The 19065-nt window shown below is 38.8% G+C and overlaps 1 protein-coding gene and 1 long non-coding RNA gene across 3 annotated transcripts in view; one reads left to right on the plus strand and one right to left on the minus strand.

Moving 5' to 3' along the window:
* On the plus strand, positions 1 to 15430 carry LOC117810155 (calretinin-like). The gene is made up of 11 exons (XM_034679801.1): positions 1 to 220; positions 7623 to 7699; positions 8266 to 8355; positions 8559 to 8639; positions 10978 to 11034; positions 11621 to 11698; positions 12142 to 12197; positions 12303 to 12342; positions 13114 to 13167; positions 14591 to 14662; positions 14828 to 15430. Exons 1-11 carry the CDS (start codon positions 127 to 129, stop codon positions 14942 to 14944), a joined length of 816 nt encoding a protein of 271 aa, XP_034535692.1. The 5' UTR covers positions 1 to 126; the 3' UTR covers positions 14945 to 15430.
* Positions 12270 to 19065, minus strand: part of LOC117810156 — a 9860-nt gene continuing 3064 nt past the window's right edge. For both annotated transcript variants that reach the window (XR_004630726.1, XR_004630727.1), the window contains exons 2-4: positions 18794 to 18992; positions 14567 to 14643; positions 12270 to 12378 (exon numbers count right to left, since the gene is read on the minus strand). This is a non-coding gene — a long non-coding RNA (uncharacterized LOC117810156). The remainder of the gene's footprint in view (positions 12379 to 14566; positions 14644 to 18793; positions 18993 to 19065) is intronic.

The following is a 19065-nucleotide window of genomic DNA, read 5'->3' on the forward strand; positions in this document are numbered from 1 at the left end:
GCGCGCCGCGGGGGGTTTAAAAGCCTGAACTGAGGAGGAGCAGCCCACAGTACCAAGGAGCTCCACACCGGGAAAAGTTTACCTCCAACTATTCCGCTCGACTCAAAGGACGGAGAAACAGCAGACATGGCAACTCAAGCCCAGCAACCTCCCCACCTTCACCTGTCTGAGCTCACCGCGGCGCAGTTCATCGACATCTGGAAGCATTTTGACGCAGACGGTAAGTGCGCAAAGTATCAACCAGAGAGGAATGCGGAGTTAACTGAGTGGTCAATTAGTGTCTATTAAGCTTTTTCAATACAGTTTTTACACTTTAACTGTACATTTATTTTATGCAAACGTGTTCCTATTAAGAGTTTGAATCCCTCTCAGAGAAATCCAATGAAACGCAAAAAAACGGCAAAATAAAAATATCTCAGATTTGTCTAATTAAAGAAAATATTTAATTTATTACAGCTAACATACATTTCCTACTTGAGCTCAATAGATATTGTTGATTTTATTTGTTAATGTACTTGATAGATTTGAATTAAAATGATGTTTTTCGGTGCAGCTTTCAGTAGTTACATCTTAGCAAAATGTTTTATGGCACAAGCTCTGTACAGCAATGACTTAATGTGGTGTGATGCATTTTTGTCCTGTCTGGGATGCTACCAGGGTTTTACACACAGATGACAGAAATTAAATTGTACTCCGTCAGTTGAGTTATGGAGAGGAGGCTGCAGAGGAGGTGGAGGAGAGAGTGAAAAAAAAGAAAGAGAGAGGAGGAGGAGGGGGGAGATGGGAGGCTGAGAGTGAGGAAGAATGAGAGGGTGAGGTAGAGACTGGGGGAGGGAGGGAGGGATGAAAGGATGCAGAGAGGAGAGAGGACCAAAGAGAGGGGGAGAAGAGAGAGATTGGAGGGGGGATTGAGGAGAAGAGTGAGAGGAGAGGGGTGTTTTCTTCTGGAGTTTACTGGGAGGAGCCTCTCAATCTGAGAGCTTACTGGGAATTAACTGGAGAAATTGATGGTTTGTGTATGCATGTGTATGCATGTGTGTGTGCACCCACTGAACGAAAGGCGATAAGAGTATAAAATGAAATTCAAGTATTAAAAGTAAAAGTATTTATCATGCAGCTATTACAGAGCTGTGGTTTGAGAGATGTATCATCATCACTGATACATTACCATAATGAACTAATGAGAATTCTTTGATTACTGTCCTGTAATGTGTTGGAGTTGGATGGATCAGTCAAAATTAGTACAATCACCTTAAATATAAAATGTTAAACACTTTAAATCACAGTTAAAGTGTTAACCTGTAAGTTCTGTCAACGTGTGCATGAAAGACTTTAATGGAAATAAATAAGCAGGAAATGTCTGCATTTGATGAGTGTGTATCTGTGTGTATGTGTACGTGTGTGTGTGCTTAATTAGGGTCTGTCTTTAGCAGTGATTTCTTAAAGTCTGTGGCGGTTTGAGAGTGTGAGGCTCTCCCTGAACCTCTCAGTGTCAGTTTCACCTTCCTCCTGACAGCAATAAGGAGGAAGAAGTCATCATCTGGATTTTTGGGATCTTTGATGATCCTCTTTATTGTCTGAAATTCTCCAGCAGCTGGTGTAAATATCTTTCAGGGCAGCAAGAGCACAGCCTGTCTGTTCAAGGCCTCTGCAGGGCCACTCACTCATGTCTGGTGCTGTTTCTGCAACTGGCAGTAATGCTGCCCTTGATACTACAGGAGTACAAGGGTTATATTTAGTATTTGAGGTGATACTGGAATTTACTCAAGTGTCTCAGATGAGACCATCTAAACCTTTGTCTGTTTAACAGCTCTCACAAAGCAAACAGATCCACTGATCTTAGCAACCTGTCCACCAGAAGGGGGTGCAGTTTTTTCTGCTTCTTTTTTACTATCATCAGAGAGCATGTCAGTCTTGCTGATGTCTAGGATTCATTTGGCATACTAACACCAAAATATCAGGCTTTCTACCTTCTTCAAGTAGGCCTTTTCATTGTTGTCCGTGACCAGGACACCAACAGCTTTTTTCTTTGCAAACTTGATGATGTACACACTTGAGATCAGCAGGGGGCTCAGAACAAAACCCTGGGGTGCTCTGTTGCTAAGAATTATGGTTGAGGAGCTGTGTTTGCCACTCTGAGGGTTGGGTGAGGATTCAATGTCAGGGCCTTAAGCAGATTAAAAAAGGGACTTGATCAGTCTGAGCTTTCTTGTAACTTGTGTTGTAGAATAAATGGTTTATTGATTGAATTCAGTAAGAAGTCACCAGTGAGGTGTTCTGTTTCTTTTCAAGTATCTTTTTTGCCTCTGCTTCTCAACGTTAAGTGATCTTAGTCGTTGATCAAAACTCCTAATTCTCATTTCTCAGACAGAATCACCAGATCACTTCATAAACACTCAAACATAAGTCTTACTCTGTGAAAAGATCAAATCAAAGAAGAGTTATGTTTAAACAGATCAATGGCTAATTAATACAAAACCGCTCAGACCTAGCCAGCAACGTTTTTTTCCAACTATCCTCTTCAAGGAGCACGATTGGAGAAATTCATTTTAAGTGCTCAGCTGAAGGGCACGGCACTAATGAGGCTGAAGAAACCCGAGCTAATTACTTCCTCACCTGGAGGGGCAGATCATGGACTGAATTACATAAGTAACAAAGGAACGGTTGGCTTTTTGGGGCCAAAAACTGAAGAAAAGTTTGAACCTCCCTCCGATGTTTTCAGGACACGTTTCAGAGCTTTGCTGTTATCTAATGTCATCCAATAACAGTCTGTTCTTCATCTTGATTATTATAATGTCTTGTTGACAGTCAAGTCACGATATGAACTGCATGAACACAATTCCAAGTTTTGAAAATGCAGCTGCCATACTTCAAAACAATTTAGAGTTGCTTGATCATATTTGTACCAATTAAGTTTCCTTTCTGTTTGCCTTCCCATTGTGTCGTCCATTTTTCAGTTTTATTCGTAGCTTTCTCAGCACTTACATAGACTTTTAAAATAATAAATGTAGGTCCAGTGACCCTAGCCACTGGTTTATGAACTGCCATACTGAAGCCTCAAATTCAGCATTATGGTGGATTTGGATTTGAGGATAGTTCTGGAGAAAAAGTGAGAGAATGAATTAAACATGTATCAAGCAAATTAATTTGCTGGCAAAGTAGTTACTCAGTGTTTCCTGTGGGAATGAGATCTCAATTGTAGTGGTAAATAGGGTTACAAAATTCCGGGAATTTTCAAAGTCTGAAACTTTCCATGGGAATAAATGGAAATAAACCATGCATTTACTAAATTGAAAGTTGGCTCTTAATAGGGAACTTAAATATAGTTGGGAAAAATATATTTTAGCATAATCCTGACTAAAACAACCAGATTTCATGCAAGTGATAGCACATAGCACACTACTTACTGCAGGGCTATTGAGACCGCACTCCCTACATGCACTGTGCATTCCTACATCACATGCACAGATGATTTCTATTTTGGAGGGATGTCTGCTTAGAAAAAAAACAATATTTATGCTTGGATATGATACATTTCCATTAAATTACCCCCAATTCCCAGTTAATTCCCATAAATTTCCATGGAAATTTTCCATTTTGGAATATTTCCAAAATCCCCGAGCTTAACTTCCCATGGAAATTTACCGGAAATGTTACACCCTTTTTCAACCCTAGCGGTAGCTGAGCAGAATTGTTTATTCATCAGACCAAAGGAGCCAAGAGAGCTTGAGAAACCGAACAAACTTGATGCCCAACTGCTCCAGTAAGAGAGAAATTACTCTTTTTCCTCAATTGCCCATTTGAGGTACTAGAGTTATTGACAACACATCAGAGGCTTCTGTCCCAGAGACTCCTGCTTTGGCCTTTCATGGTCATGCAGCTATAGTTCCTAAATTAATACTCAACAACACTCCCCTAAGAGTTTCTGATAATGCAGGTTCTTCTGAAGATAAAAGGGGGAATGTTTTCGCTCTTTGGGCTTCACTGATTGACTTCTTGCTTTTATTTGTCTTGCTTGTGAAGTACTTAATATCACCATTTATGAATAGACCACTGTGCACAGTGAAAATGTCTGACTGGAGAAAAATGTCCCTCTACATAAATAGTCCATCTCAAAGTAAGCCAGAGTCTTGGGTCCACTCAGTGTAAAATCGTCTATTTTGGGGGCTGTGCCAAAACAAAAACAGCGATGGAATACTTGCATCAAGGCAGCAACAGGTTATCTTGACCACAGCTGCAGAGCAGCAGCGTCTGACTGAAGCAGAGCTCCAAATGGCTGCAGGGAAAACTAGGACAGTTGGAACAAGTGACAATCTGAAGAAAGAATTTAAAGCATCAAAACAAACTCATGACGGCTTTTCCTGACATAATGAGAGTCACGTGTTTTTGGTGTCAGACTTTTGTTGTTTTCAGTCACAAGTTTGGCATCTTGATTGTTTTGGAGTTAAGATGGAGAAATCAGCAGCTGGGCTGTGTTTGAAAATATTTTTTGGAAGAAGGAGGCTGCATCTGCTCAGTGTGCAGTGGTGCGCTCCATGTGGCAGCTGAGATTTGTAATGCAGTTAAAGTCTGACAGCAAGCCCCGATGAACTGGGAACATTGTTGTGGGACTTTGTGGCACGTCACAAGATTCAAACAGACTTGTACTTCAGAGTAGATTTTGTTTCCCTTACTTTCTTGACCTGAGATACTGTACATTTAATCATCTCTGTCTATTCGGCAGATTTCATTATATAACTGTGAAAAACAGTAAGATTGTCTTTTTCAGCTGGAAAGGAGAGCTAGGTTCCTACTGAGGCAAAAAACATCCATTTAGACATTGTGTTAATAGTTTTGAATAATTAAGAAGCCCATTATAGTAAATGGGGTCCAATGAGACAATACGTTAGGTCAAACAGAGCAAGGTTGGCCGTTCAGTGATTCTCTCATTTTGGCATTTTCATCTCCTTGAAGTAGAAATGACATTCAGATGCAAAAAAAAAGCACTATTAGCTTGTGCAGAGACCAAGTTTTGTCTGCGTGACCCAGCTCTCTGATGATAGGCTTAATAACTTGGGAATAATCCCCTTCATCCATGAATTTTGTTACACTGGATTACCTGGACCCCACTTTACAGATCCCACAGTCTGCAGCCAAACAACACGGATGCAGCACTCAGTAACGTTGTTTCACTGTTCCGATTAAAACTTACTACCTCTGAGACAGGACGCTGATGGGGTGGTCAAACCATAACTTTAATCTAGACTGAAAAACCTGACTCAGACATTCATGTTCCCCAGAGGATGACTTCTACTGACATGACAGATCCCAAGACTATTTCCTCTAGCACCACCTAGAGGTTGATAGTTGTTGTTCAAAGTTAAATATCTTGATGTCTGTTGAATGGGAGCCATTATATTTACAATAAAAGCTCAAGTCCCCAACTAAATGAATATCAGAACTTTGGTAATCCTGTAAGTTTACACATAAGGGACTATCATGCCATGTTTTTTTCTAAAGATAACCCCAACATCCCTGAGCTGCACTTTATGTTTGTGCTTATTAGTAATTGCTAATATTGCTAATATGTTAATCTAAACTGGAGAATATGATAAACACTGTACCTACAAGATATTATAATGGGTGAATTTACATTTAAAGCTAGGGTTGGTAGTCATGGAAAACTAGCATGAATTTAAATGTAGCATTTCCTCAGGACTCCGTCTAACCCCTCCCCCCCTCCCCTCGGACTACATGCACGAGCGCCGCTGATTCGCGACCACATGATCGTGAATGATTCAAAACCGGTCCTCAGCACATGGTTTGTGTTTTGCACTATGTCAACTCAAGTCACCCAGTGGTAAGAAAACACCAAAACATTATCATAGTGAAAGTTAAAAACACAAACAAACATGAAATGTATGCACAGGAGGCGAGCAGAACGGCAGGACGGGATTTGATTGGTTTCATAATTTCTCCTGATGGCAAGGATTGGTTGTTTTTTTCCCAGGTTTACTCCGGCTGTAGATAGCGGCTTTTCTTCACTAATTTTTAAGAACACATTATGTATTGATTGCCATCGGGACATAAAGATCATTTTAACCAGTATAACAAAAAGTGTATCTAAATCTGACTACCAACCCCAGCTTTAAGTTGGGTTGGTTAAGATTTGACTCATCCATTTTAGTTGTAACCAACAGTCAAAGTCAAAACTTACTTTGAGTAAATTTGTCATCATTCTTTTTCCTACCATATGATAATTATTGCTTTTGCTGATGCAGATATAACAACTTTGCTGTGGATTTTTTCTTTTGTTTTTCATACCTCGCATTTTCTCTCAGAGGGAGTCTAGTACATAATTTGATTAAACAGCTGTTGAGGGATAAAGCAGCCATTACTCAGAGTGACTGCTCACTGACGATAATGAATTATTAGCCCTTTCAGTTTGAATAATAAGAGAAAAACGAAGTGAAAGTGATTGCAGGGTTACGTTGTGAGCTTTGTTTTCCACACACAGAGCTCTGTGTTTTTGCAGTGATTTGTTCATATCTAAACAACCAGCTCATCCCAAGCACAGATGGTGGCATGGAGCACCTATGACATGCAGTGATCAAATCAATCTGGAGGGAGATGATGAGACGGGGGGAGGGAGGGGGCAATGGTCAGTATGCAAAGAAGATGAGAGGATCAGAGATTAAGAGATGAAGGGGGGCTGAATCTATGCACTTTGCTTTATACATCAGTGTTTTATTCAGAATTGGAGTAACAATTTATTAACGTCTATTTTGTTTATGATAAAAGGCACAAAACCCACAATCCCCACTGGGATTGTGGGCAGATGGGTCTCATTCCTATGATTAAAAAGAGAGTGCTGAATGTCCTATATGTTACTCTGACTTGTAGGGAAATGATTATGTTAAATCATTCCCGGTCATGTGGCTGTCTAAGAAGTTCAAAATTTAAACACGGGGACAGAATGCCCCAATAAGCATCAATCTGCCCACTTTCACCCTCTTAGGGAAGAAAACCCTCATTATACTGTTTACACTCCAACTGCACTGCTGGGCTCATGTGGTATGTTTTCCTCTGCTGCAACACATCACTGAATCTCCACAATCCCTGCCGCTGCTTTATGCCAATTTGGCTGAGATATATGGATGAGCAAAGACTTTATTCTCTAGACAAGAGCTTTCTAGTGTTTTGTTCCTTTAGTTCATCAAAGTGAGTCTTCAATTAAAAGTTTTCAGTTTAGTGGAGATGATGGGAAGTGATAATCTTATATCCTGCTGTCGTAGCACCCCAGGCTTTAAGTTGTAAATACTGAGGACTGGAACTTCTGTTCTGACTTTTACATAAAAAGCTGATTCAAACACAGTTGTTAGGATAAGTTCCTCATAGTTAAAATAAGCAGCATTATGAACTGCTTAATTTGGTCCTGTCACAGAACACGATCAGATTGGACAAGCACTCAGGGTTTTGTGACTTTTTCAAAATTTAAAGTCCCCCAGTGATGTTTAATCTTTCATCCCCATCTAAGTCTTTCATCAAACTTTTGAAAAGTCAACAAAGCTTCAGGCCACTTTAAAGCTTCATAACTTCATAATTGTGTGCCAAACTAGTTTAATTATTTTGGTTCTCCACAGGAAACGGTTACATCGAAGGGAAGGAGCTGGAAAACTTCTTCAGAGAGCTAGAGGGTACCAGACGAGGAGCTAGCGTGGTGAGCATCTGGTTATTTAATCAATTACATTTATTTAAAAGTGACACAGAGTGATACTGGTTCATTTTTAACTGCTTGATATTTGACATCAAATTACTCAATCCAGCTTCAATCCTTCATTATACAAAATTAAATAAGGAAATATTGATCAAATCTACTCAAACAATAATCTTTCCTGGAAATTACATTTACATACTGCTAATTTGTTTTGTGCTATACAAATGATGCCTGAGATTTTTCATTTCAGTGTAGGAGGTAAAACATTTTTCTACAAATGATGTGAGGGCCTGAACATAAGGAGGGAAAACAAATGAAGTTTAATGTCGATTACTGCTGACAAACTCATCATCAGAGCCACATGTTAATTACCAACATTTTCTCATTATGTTGATTGGTAAATCTTATCTAGGTGGCATTTAGTTTCACCCAAAACTAATTTACTTCCACAAATATTTGCAAAAGGTTTAAAATTAGGTTTTTAAAAAGGTTGTGTGTTTTATACATATTTGAAAATAAGGCCGTTTTATGATGCCTCTCTTTTGATCTGTGATTTCATGTGTTTGCAGGATCCTACACATGCTGTGTTCAAAGAGAAGATGAGGGAGTTCATGGCCAAGTTTGACAAGAATGCTGATGGGAGAATTGAGATGACAGAGGTGACAAATCAGCTATTTTCTCAACCTTTGTTCTCATGTGTTTTAATTCATCTTCATTTTAATCCATCTTAAAAATCACAGCCAATATTTATATGAAGATTCTTTTTAAATATTGAATGTATTTATAGCTACAAAACTTGAAACCATAGAACACAGAAAAAGGGCTCTGAAAGATAATCTGTCTCTTATCTTCGCCTCTGTAGCTGGCTCAGCTTCTGCCCACAGAGGAAAACTTCCTTCTCTGTTTCAGAGAGTTTGTGGGGTCCAGTGCTGAATTCATGGCGGTAAGTGTGGACATATTTATCTGCATCCTTCATCTTATTCATGTTTCAGGGCAAACAATGAGTGCTCATTAAATAGTCCATCTACTCCACCAAGCCATCGTATCATATCATATTGAGTCATTTTACAAGGCGTTGCATCGCATCAAAATGGAACTAATCTTATTGTATTGTAATATACCATGCTATACTGTACCGTATTGCATCGCAAACCATCCCAACCCATCGGAATCAATTGAACGGATCTTATGTTGTCCTGTTGTGCTGTATCATATAGTGTCCTATCCTATCATATTTTATTTCCTGGTATCATACCGTATCGTTTCCTATAATATTGTATAACTTAATGTCGTATTGTATCATTTATTATCACACTGAATGTGTCATATTGTATCGTATCATATTGTATCAAATCATATCATATCATATCATATCGCATCGAAACCCATTGTATCGCATCCTATCGTAATGTATTGTATTGTATTGTATTAAATCATATCATGAGGAATCACATCATATCGTATTGTATCATAATGCATCGCATCACAATGGATGACATTGTATCTTATATTATTTTTTCATATCTTATCTTATAACTGTATCTAATCTTGTCCTGTGTGCTTTGTGATATCATATTGTATCATATGATATATCAATAATAATAATAATAATTATAAAGTTTATTTATAAAGCACTTATCAAAACAGACGTTACAAAGTGCTTTACATCATAAAAACCCACAATAAAGAGAACAAAGCATATATGTATATGGGCTGGCAAGACAATTTAAGAGGAACAGCTGAAAAAAGAGTAAAAGAGAAACTAATAAAAACAAACAAATAAAACAATGAGTGAATAAAAGTAGATTAAAAATAAATGTAGTATCTTGGATAAAACAATATTACAAGAAGGCCTTTTGATAAAAATAAGTTTTCAGCTGTGATTTAAAAGAAGATACTGATGCAGCTTGCCTGAGATCCTCAGGCAGGTCGTTCCCTGGTCGTTCCACAGTCCTGCAGCCTGCACAGCAAACCCTCGGTCACCCTTAGATTTTAACTTTGTGACGGGAACTTTAAGGAGGTTCCTGCCTGAGGAACTGAGGCTGCGCCCGGGCTGGTAGGGTGACAGCAAATCACAGATATATTCAGGGGCCAGGCTGTGAAGTGCATTAAAAGTGATAAGTAAAACCTTAAAATCTATTCTAAAAGCAATGGGCAGCCAGTGTAGGGTCATTAAAACAGGAGTATGTGCTCTCTCTTCTTGGTTTTAGTTTTAAGTCTTGCTGCTGAATATTGTATTGCATTGTATTGTATCTTATCCTGTTGTGTCGTGCTATGTTGTATTTAGTTGGATTCTATCTTATCATATCAAATTAGACTTCATCATCTCCGTTACAAAAAGTTGCTGACTAACTGCCTTACTTTACTGAGCTGCGCAATCTCCTCAAATGCCTCAAGGCAGCACTGCCATCACAGCTCCTCCTGTGGGACACACGTTCAGCTGCCCCACAATTCCTTCTGTTTCCCTGCCAAGCCAGGACGCCCTGTGCGTGTGGAAAACATCCTATGAGGGTGTGAATTGTTAATTTACAGCCTGGATGCCATGTTTAAAACTCAAATTCCAGAAACGTCAGGTACTGTACTGGAAACGGCTTTTACTGGTCGGAGGCATCCCTTACAGTGTAGAGATGACTTCAAATTAAAAAGATGTTGAAACAAACATCTTAAGAAACCTGAATTTACAAATTTTAAAACATACTACCTCTTTCCCACTCCAGACCAAACACAACAGGAAAACCCTTTAAACAAAACTTTCCAAGGGTCATTAATGCCTCAATGCAATGTGAAACAAAACAGCATATTTTACCCACACCTCTGTCTGAATAACTATCAGTATCTTCTCTTCTTCCTCGGTTGCATACGCCGAAGTAATTGAAGGGAAAATAGGAAAGCATTGTGCATCTAGATCTCTGTGACTGAAAATAACATACCCGCACTTGCTGACAACCCTCCATGACCCAAGCTCGGGTAGGGTTTTCAGTGGTGTGATGTTCGGGCTTCTCTGTGCGTTAAAGCTATTCTCAGACAGACATACATTATGAATGGAGCACAGCTTTCTGCTGGGGGAAGGTAGTGAGTGCTGGAGGGGTTTAGGTATCCATCTTTGATAAAGAGCTTTGACAAATTCTATATTTAAACAATACCAGATGAAACTCTTGTGCCGCTTTCATTTCTCTTTGTGTTATTTTGCCTTCATGTTGGTAATATATGTTATGCCTGACAATAAGGGGAATGGTACAGCACATTTCTTATACCATAATAACATCCCTCTACTCCTGCAGGCCTGGAGGAGATACGACTCCGACCGGAGCGGATACATTGAGTCGAATGAGCTGAAGGTAAACACATATGTCAAATTCTGCAAAATGGTAATTAATTAATGTAGTCATTTGAACTACATGCCAACAACACAGCTGCTCTGGAAGCAGTGCAGCACACTCAGAGAGGTTTCTGTCATTTAGGAAAACATGCTCACTCTGCTCTGCAGCTGACCGATGCAGTATTAATGATACTCATACACATAACAACCAGGAATCTGTAGAAAGACTTTCATATTTTTACAGTAGTTTGTCTTCTGTCTCAATATTATTGATGCACAACTGTTATCTGTGATTTATGGGTGCATAGTATCTACAAAAGAGAGAAATTGAGATAAATAGATGACATATATATGTATGCGTATATTTTTTTATTTCTGCAAAGAAACCTTGATCGACGTTATGATTAGTGTTGATGTCTCAACTGAGGAAGCCACTGTGAACCAGCACATTTTAATTAAGCTCTTCATTAAAACTTCACAAACCACTCTGCACCTTTGGAAACAGTCACTTGCACATCCTGATCTCTAGACATCAAATCCACTCATTGTCACCATGCCTGCTGATTACCACTCACAAATGTCATTCACTCTCTCTGTCTCTTCAGGGTTTCCTGTCAGACCTGCTGAAGAAGGCAAACAGAAGCTATGATGAAAAGAAGCTCAATGAGTACACCAAGACTATTGTAAGTTACAAGGTTACAATGGTACAATGTTATTTAGCAGACACTTTTATCCAAAGCGACGTACATACGAGAACAAGAACAACATAAGCAAAGATCTAAACAAGAAGAAACAAGATCAGTAAGAGTAACAAAGTGCTTCATGTCCATTTGGATGCAGGTACTGCCAAGCAGTGTGAAGGCAATGCACAAAAGTATTGAAACTGAAGGACAACAAGGAAACACAGATCTCAGCAACTCTAAATTCTAACATCAATGAATAAAGTTTAAACAATATCAGCATCCTCATTTCCTTTATAGCATCCTACTTTAAATGCTACAAAAGTGACATGATGCTTCTTAATTAATCAGATTAGCATGTAATATGTGTGTTTATAGGACCTTTCATGAAAGCAATCAAGGCCAATTTGTGTTCTGTGATGTCTGATAATCTTCCTTTTATGCAGCTGAGGATGTTTGATCTTAACGGTGATGGCAAGCTGGGCCTCTCTGAGATGGCGAGGTGAGTGTTTGTCTGTGGTCTGTGTGTACATTTTAAACTTCTCTTAAAAGGTTAAAACATGAAACACTCACTGTTTTTTTTTTGTCTTTTTGTTTCTTACTACAGGCTCTTGCCAGTCCAGGAAAATTTCCTGCTGAAGTTTGAGGTAGGATTACCGTCAAACTGAGAGAGTCCTTTTGATCTGAAGAGAAAGGTTGCACGACACAGGAGATTCAGACTCACTCAGTTTAACATTATTGGATCACTACAAGAGGATTATTCATCATAGTCCCGAATGGGCATATGTGACAGTGAAACAAATGTGTTCTTACTTATAATAAGTACTTCAGGAATTATAATCCAGGAAAGTTTAAGTCTTTTAAAGCAGGATGTGTCTTTCTTATGTGTTTGAAAACAGTTTTAAAATCTCAATTAATCAATTTGATATTTGATAGTTTTAACTGAAGTCAGTTCATGACTTTAATTTGCATCTTAAAATGAAAGTAGCTTATCTTATTGCACAAATACATCTAAATTCTCAGCTAGACAATATTATCTGTGGTGTCCACAAACCCTGTGTGAATGTATGTAGGCCTGTAACATTTTGAAGCTTAAGAGTTCAACATTTTTCATTCAGCGACATTGTTAATCTGGACATACCTCCCACATGTATTTTGTCATGCATGACCCCTTATGTACATGCTAGCTTTAGTGAACAGATCCACAATTCCTTTCGGACAGAGGATTAGTCCGTCTGATCAGGATTAACTCAACTCTAGTCCCAGTTATCATAATCTGCATGGATTAATATCAGTTCTGGATGTGGTGGGGCTTTTAACGCTCTCTAGAAACATCTCCTGTAGTTTCCAACAATTTCTCTCTCTCTCTCTCTCTCTCTCTCTCTCTCTCTCTCTCTCTCTCTCTCTCTCTCATGCAGGGCATCAGGCTCACAGTTAAAGAATTTGACTCCCTCTTTGCCTACTATGATAAGGTAAAAACAGCACGAGTGTCTTTGGGTTTGCTTTCATATAACTGAATCTTTGTGGTGTGTTTTATGCATGAAATGTCACTTATCCATGTTTTCTATGAGAATACTTAATTAGCATAGAACTGATTGGATAACTAACTAGGGACTGATTCTCAATAATTGACTCAGGTATCTTAAATAACTATACACAGACAGTTATTCTGTCAAGCATTTGAATATCTGAGTCGTGCTAGTTTAAGGCTTTGTTAGAAGCTAGTTGCAATTCACAATATTGACCAATTTCTGTGCTCCAGGTTGTTAGTCAGTTGGATAAAATGTCATCATTTTACCACTTCCAGGTAATTAGCAACCGTTAAGACGATGGTTAATGCTGACATTCCTGTTTGATAATCATTTTTTAATCTGACGTGAAAAGTAATTACTTGGCTAACATTAGCTTGAACTATTGCTCAAAGGTAGCAATAATATGTTCTGAAATGATTATTTTAACTGTATCTATATGTCTTCTATGTCTCCCTAGATTCTCATATTGAATTGTTTTTCCGTAGGCCGAGCGATTGAGAAGCAGAAAGTTGCTGATCCTATTATTTTTGCTCCAGAACTTAATTTGTTTAAAATGTTGTAGTTTGAGTGAACTAGCTTAATGCTAACTGGTTGAATTGATGATGATTGTACTTTTCAAATGTATGTGACCCTCAGAATGCATTTTAATAACTTTATTGTTAAGTGGTAATGCGAAACATTGTCATATCTGGGATTGTGTGATACAAACTTTAAGTATCACACTACTCAGTCCAATCCGCAAAAATTAGGGATTTTTTTTAGGGCTAATATACTTGTTTGAGTCAAGCGGCAACCTCCGGTCTAAAAGTATGAGTCCAATGCGGAAGTGCAAAAAACTGCAGTTCATCCAGGATCCGCTTGAGGCTGGCTCCGGAAGTACCGGAAACCACATACACACCAATTCAAAAAAGCCGATCTTTACAGCAGAAATAAACATGTTTACAGCCTGGTACAAAAGACGAGTGTAGTCTGGTTAGCTCATTTCTTGATCGCCACACATTGTATGGGGGGAACAGCTGACTTCATTGACAGATGGGAACACTGTAGCTGTTGGCGAGGAGGCTAAAAGCCCGCCTCTTTACATCACAATCGCTCGACAGCAGCAAAATGGCTCCTGCCGACAATTAGCCTTAAAACAGCGCTTCAGAAACAGATGGGTGACGTCATGGATACTACGTCCATATTTTAAACAGTCTTTTAGTATGCTAATGAGCCAAAAAGGTTAACATTATAACTATTTAGTTCAAATGTAACTGAGCTTCAGTACAATCTGTCACAGCTGAAACCATGGATGCAGAACTTTTAGTCTTTTTGTCACATTTAGTTCTATTACTTCAACCTCTTGTGCTGTCTCTTTCTTCAGGATGGTAACGGCTACATTGATGAGCAGGAGCTGGATGCTTTGCTGAAGGACCTCTGTGACAAGAACAAAATGGTAATGAATAGTTAGCCCATTGATTGATCAGTTCAGGTTACTTTTCCACCTGCCAAATTTAGAGCAGTAAAGCTGCCTGAGATGCCTCTGCAGTGTACTGTAAGTTCACACCATCCATAGAGCTCTTTGTAAACCTTTGTGTGCCTCCTGTGTCGTTTCTGTCAGGACGTGGACTCGACAGGAAAAGTGGGCTACAAGAAGAGCATCATGGCTCTGTCCGATGGAGGGAAACTGTATCGCACTGAGCTGGAGATCGTACTCTGCCGGGACTCTGCACTGTGACCTCCATGCCTGGGACCCTGTCACCTCCCTCGTCCCCACCCCCACCACAGCCTCCTCCATCCTACCTCCTGATGTAACCTGGTGCATGTGTGACCCTAAACTTCGCTTCACAATTTAGAGTAAAAACAAAGTGCTCCTGAGAGCCTAAAGTGTACTGCTGGCCCTGCAGATTTAGCTTTCTACCCTTCTGAGGTTCTTTCTGCTCATTTTTTTAATGTTTCATGATGTCCCAGTTTGAAATAACCATAGCAGCAACAACAACGATATATTGTTTTTATTTATTGGACTTATGTATTATTTTTACATTCATCTTTAAATGTTCCTCTCCCACTTAATTAGAAAGTAATAAATATGCTAGTAGCATTTTTTAAATTTTATTTAAATGCTCTTTTAAATTTGTTATGATCCTGTTTTATTTCATGTTGAGGCTTGTACTGTTCTATTAAAGATATATTAAAGATATAAGGAGAGAATGAATAAATATAACATGACAACTCTTGTCCCAGTTATTTTCTCGCATTAAAAAGTCATACCCGTATCTAAACACTGTTCTGTTACACCTGAGCTCTGTGAGGGATCATACTAACTGTGCCACTGCTTCCTCTGAGAATGTTGTTTAATCTTCTCTCTCAGCGCCTTGGAAAAGGTAATAATCCCCCCCTCTTTCTGAGAGTTGTGTGGTTTCAGAGAAGACTGCAGATGCCCAGAGCAAGAGTGTTTTCTCCAGAGTGCTCCACCTTCACTTTCTAATCTCCTGGTAACACAAAGTGTGATGTCGAAAAAGCTTGTGCTGCTTCATTTTTCATGGAGGAGACTCTCTGAAGCCTCTGTGCCACTTTGAGATGAAGTGAACTGAGCGGGACAAGCTGAGATGCGGAACAACAAAAATACAACTGAGCGTAATGTTTCGCTCTCTCTACATGTATACAAACCTGCTCTAACACAGGAGGGGAAAATAAGACATGGCAACACAAGATTTGTACATTTAAATAATTGAAATCTGTCGCTGTCTAAGGGAAATGTGTTCTCTGATTATAGCTCATGTTAATGTTTGAATGACGTGTCTTTTTGTAGATTAAATTTGAATTATTCAGTATTCACCAATAACAGAAACCACAGAGGGCAGTTATTTCTGAAAGATGTTGCCTCAGTTTGCGCTTAAAATTTGACTTTTTCTATTTTTTCCCCAGAAAATAAATAGTCAAAACACCCCCGTATTTCAACATCTTGGAACAGTCCACCTTCCATCAATTAATAATCAGTTCTTTCATCTTTAATTAAACCCACTATCTTCAAAGCACACGCCCTCACACACACCCTCACTGTAGCTACACAAACACACATACACAAAAAACAATACAGTACTCAGAGCTCCAGAGCTCCTTCAACGAATGTTCACACACATGAACAAACAGAGAAACACACACACACACACACACATACACACACAAACACACACACACACACACACATACACACACAGAGGGAAAGACTGAGCTGTAGTTTAAGCAGTTAGCTGCTGACAACAAGAAAAAAGAGAGTTATATCCGCTCTGATTCCTTCACACACATCAGTGAGAGGAACGAGACGAGCGAGAGAAACAGACAGATGAGATTCCCTCTGTTATTTACCCTCTGTACAGCTGCACGCAGACAGACACACACACACACACACACACGCTCTCACACACACACGCACACACACACACTCGCACGCACGCACGCACACACACACACGCACGCACACACACACACACACACACACACACACACACACACACACACACACACACACACACACACACACACACACACACACACACACACACACACAACGGGCAACCCAGTTAAATGAACTTATTTGGTTTTAAAAACAGACACTGATGTGACGGATGAGAGACGTTTCTTTTTAACATTTTAGAGATTAATCATCTTTTTTCTCCTTCTTAAACATCCTGATGTTTTTTTTGTTGGATTCAAGTAATTTAAATCCAAATGTCACATTAAAATTATTTTCTTTGTTTAGTTCTGAGTCACTGCAGTGTTTTCTAAGATATGAATATTGTTCCAGAAATTTCTTTTCCCCTAGAACTTTTATGCAAATATTAGTGATATTTTTGGATCTCAGTCTAATTGTGTCTCTCTTACACTGGGGACACCAGGGACGATGTTCTTTTTCTTTTGTTTCTTAGGCAGAGAGAAATCACAAAAAAATCATATTGCAGCATCCAAATGAAAAACTTCAGGTTTCATTTTTTCAGCTTTAGTTACATCAAGTATTTATGAAATGTTGCTCTAGACCAAATCAGGTTAATAATTAAAAAAAATCAACTGTCATTCAAACATTTGTTAAGAAATCTTGGTGACCCTTAAAAGAATATATTCAAAGTAAAACTTGAACATTATTGTTACTTGAGGTCACAACAGCCTTTGTAATCATTAAAATGTTAAATTTCTTTATTTCCTGCACATAGAGGAACAGAAAAAGGCCCTCTAAACACAATTTTTCTGGAATCAGCAAGTAGTGACAACACTTGTGTTTGTGCAACATTGATGTGTAGAGTCTTTAAGGTCCCAATATTTTAGCCTTCTTTAGCCTGAACATTTACTTAATTAATCTGCGCTATAAATCTGACAAGTCTTGTCAATTCACTCACACACACACACACACACACACACACACACACACACACACACACACACACACACACACACACACACACACACACACACACACACACACACACACACACACACCTACACATACACACACACACAAAGCTTGGCTGAACCACGCAAGCTTAAAATCATTTGATTCTCATCATATATCAGATGTAATGAGAAGCAAACAGGATGTTTTTTCTTTAGTTTTCTAATAGTGAGTATTACTATTACATTGTTTGTATCATCTCGATATTTTGCAATGTTAAATATTTTATTTTTCTTGAATACACACCCTCTTTAATATGATATACTAACTAATCTCTCTGCTTTATTCTCTTTCCTTTGACATGTAGTGTCCTATATGTCAATTTAAATAAATGTATTATCAAAACGTGCATACACACATACTAAAATATTCAAAGTGCAATGTACTAGTTATATTAGATGGTTTATTTTTCTCCATCTGTTCTCATTCACTTTTGTTTTTTAATAGAATGACAGTGTTAGGGACACCACGCAGGACAAACAGCCCACACTGTGTCATCTATGATTACTGCCTGTGATTTATGAAATCTTATGTGTAATGGTTTAGTTCTACTGCTTCACATCATTTTATCATAACAGCGGTCTGCAGGCACACAATCTGTTAACCCTTTACCCCACAGGCAGCTCAGAGCAGTGGACAGATAAGTAGCATTTGCTTGTGTTGTATTGTGTGTTAGAAATAGAAAACCTACATTCTATTTTAAAGCCAATAAAGGGTTGTAGATTCAATATAGATGACAGCAAATGACCGTGAGCGCACACATACAGTATATAGTGTAAAAACGCATATTAAAGCAGCCCCGTTCAACCCCTAGTTATGCTGAGAAATGTCACTCAGCATTATATTCAGAAACACTTCTCTCTTATCAGTTTTTCATTATTTTTTCTGCTGTTCTTTTATTTTTAATGCTTCTCTCAGCTCGGCTCTTTTTACTCCCCCACCCTCCCGATGCTCTTCATCACTATTATACTGTCCTCAGTTTCATCTCACAGATGTGTGAGAGGAAAATGGTATGGTAATAAAAAACTGTACTCAGCGTGGTACTGCATAAAAATTAACTGCAAACTGATCATTGTTATAGCTCATCTCTGTTTTCGAGGGCTGCATGTGTGTTTGTGAGTTTACTCTGACATAACTTACAGGTTTGTTGGAAATATCCATATCTTCTTCACACAGTAGCAGTCCCACATGAGAGCCAAGTGTGTGTCCTGCTCTGTCACTGTGTTGGGGTGCCAGTGAGGTGCCCTGCAGGAACACGGTTTCATGGACTTCCAGGCCCTGTTGTGTGATGCTCCTCCAGTTCTTTAGACAGACAGTGAGTTTGCCATTCCTGTTAAGTCTGAAAGAGAAAACACACCCCGGGCACCTGTCTTCACTTCAAGTAGCAAAGGAACAGTTTACACACATAACAG

The sequence above is a fragment of the Notolabrus celidotus genome, chromosome 3 (assembly GCF_009762535.1).
Source record: "Notolabrus celidotus isolate fNotCel1 chromosome 3, fNotCel1.pri, whole genome shotgun sequence".
Lineage (NCBI taxonomy): Eukaryota > Metazoa > Chordata > Actinopteri > Labriformes > Labridae > Notolabrus > Notolabrus celidotus.

What these genes read in the sequence shown, in the direction of transcription:
- LOC117810155 (XM_034679801.1), top strand. Translation starts at nt 127, where the DNA reads ATGGCAACTCAAGCCCAGCAACCTCCCCACCTTCACCTGTCTGAGCTC. An exon ending in CCAGACGAGGAGCTAGCGTG is followed by an intron (nt 7,700 to 8,265) that starts GTGAGCATCTGG and finishes ATGTGTTTGCAG; the next exon opens with GATCCTACACATGCTGTGTT. An exon ending in ATGAGTACACCAAGACTATT is followed by an intron (nt 11,699 to 12,141) that starts GTAAGTTACAAG and finishes CCTTTTATGCAG; the next exon opens with CTGAGGATGTTTGATCTTAA.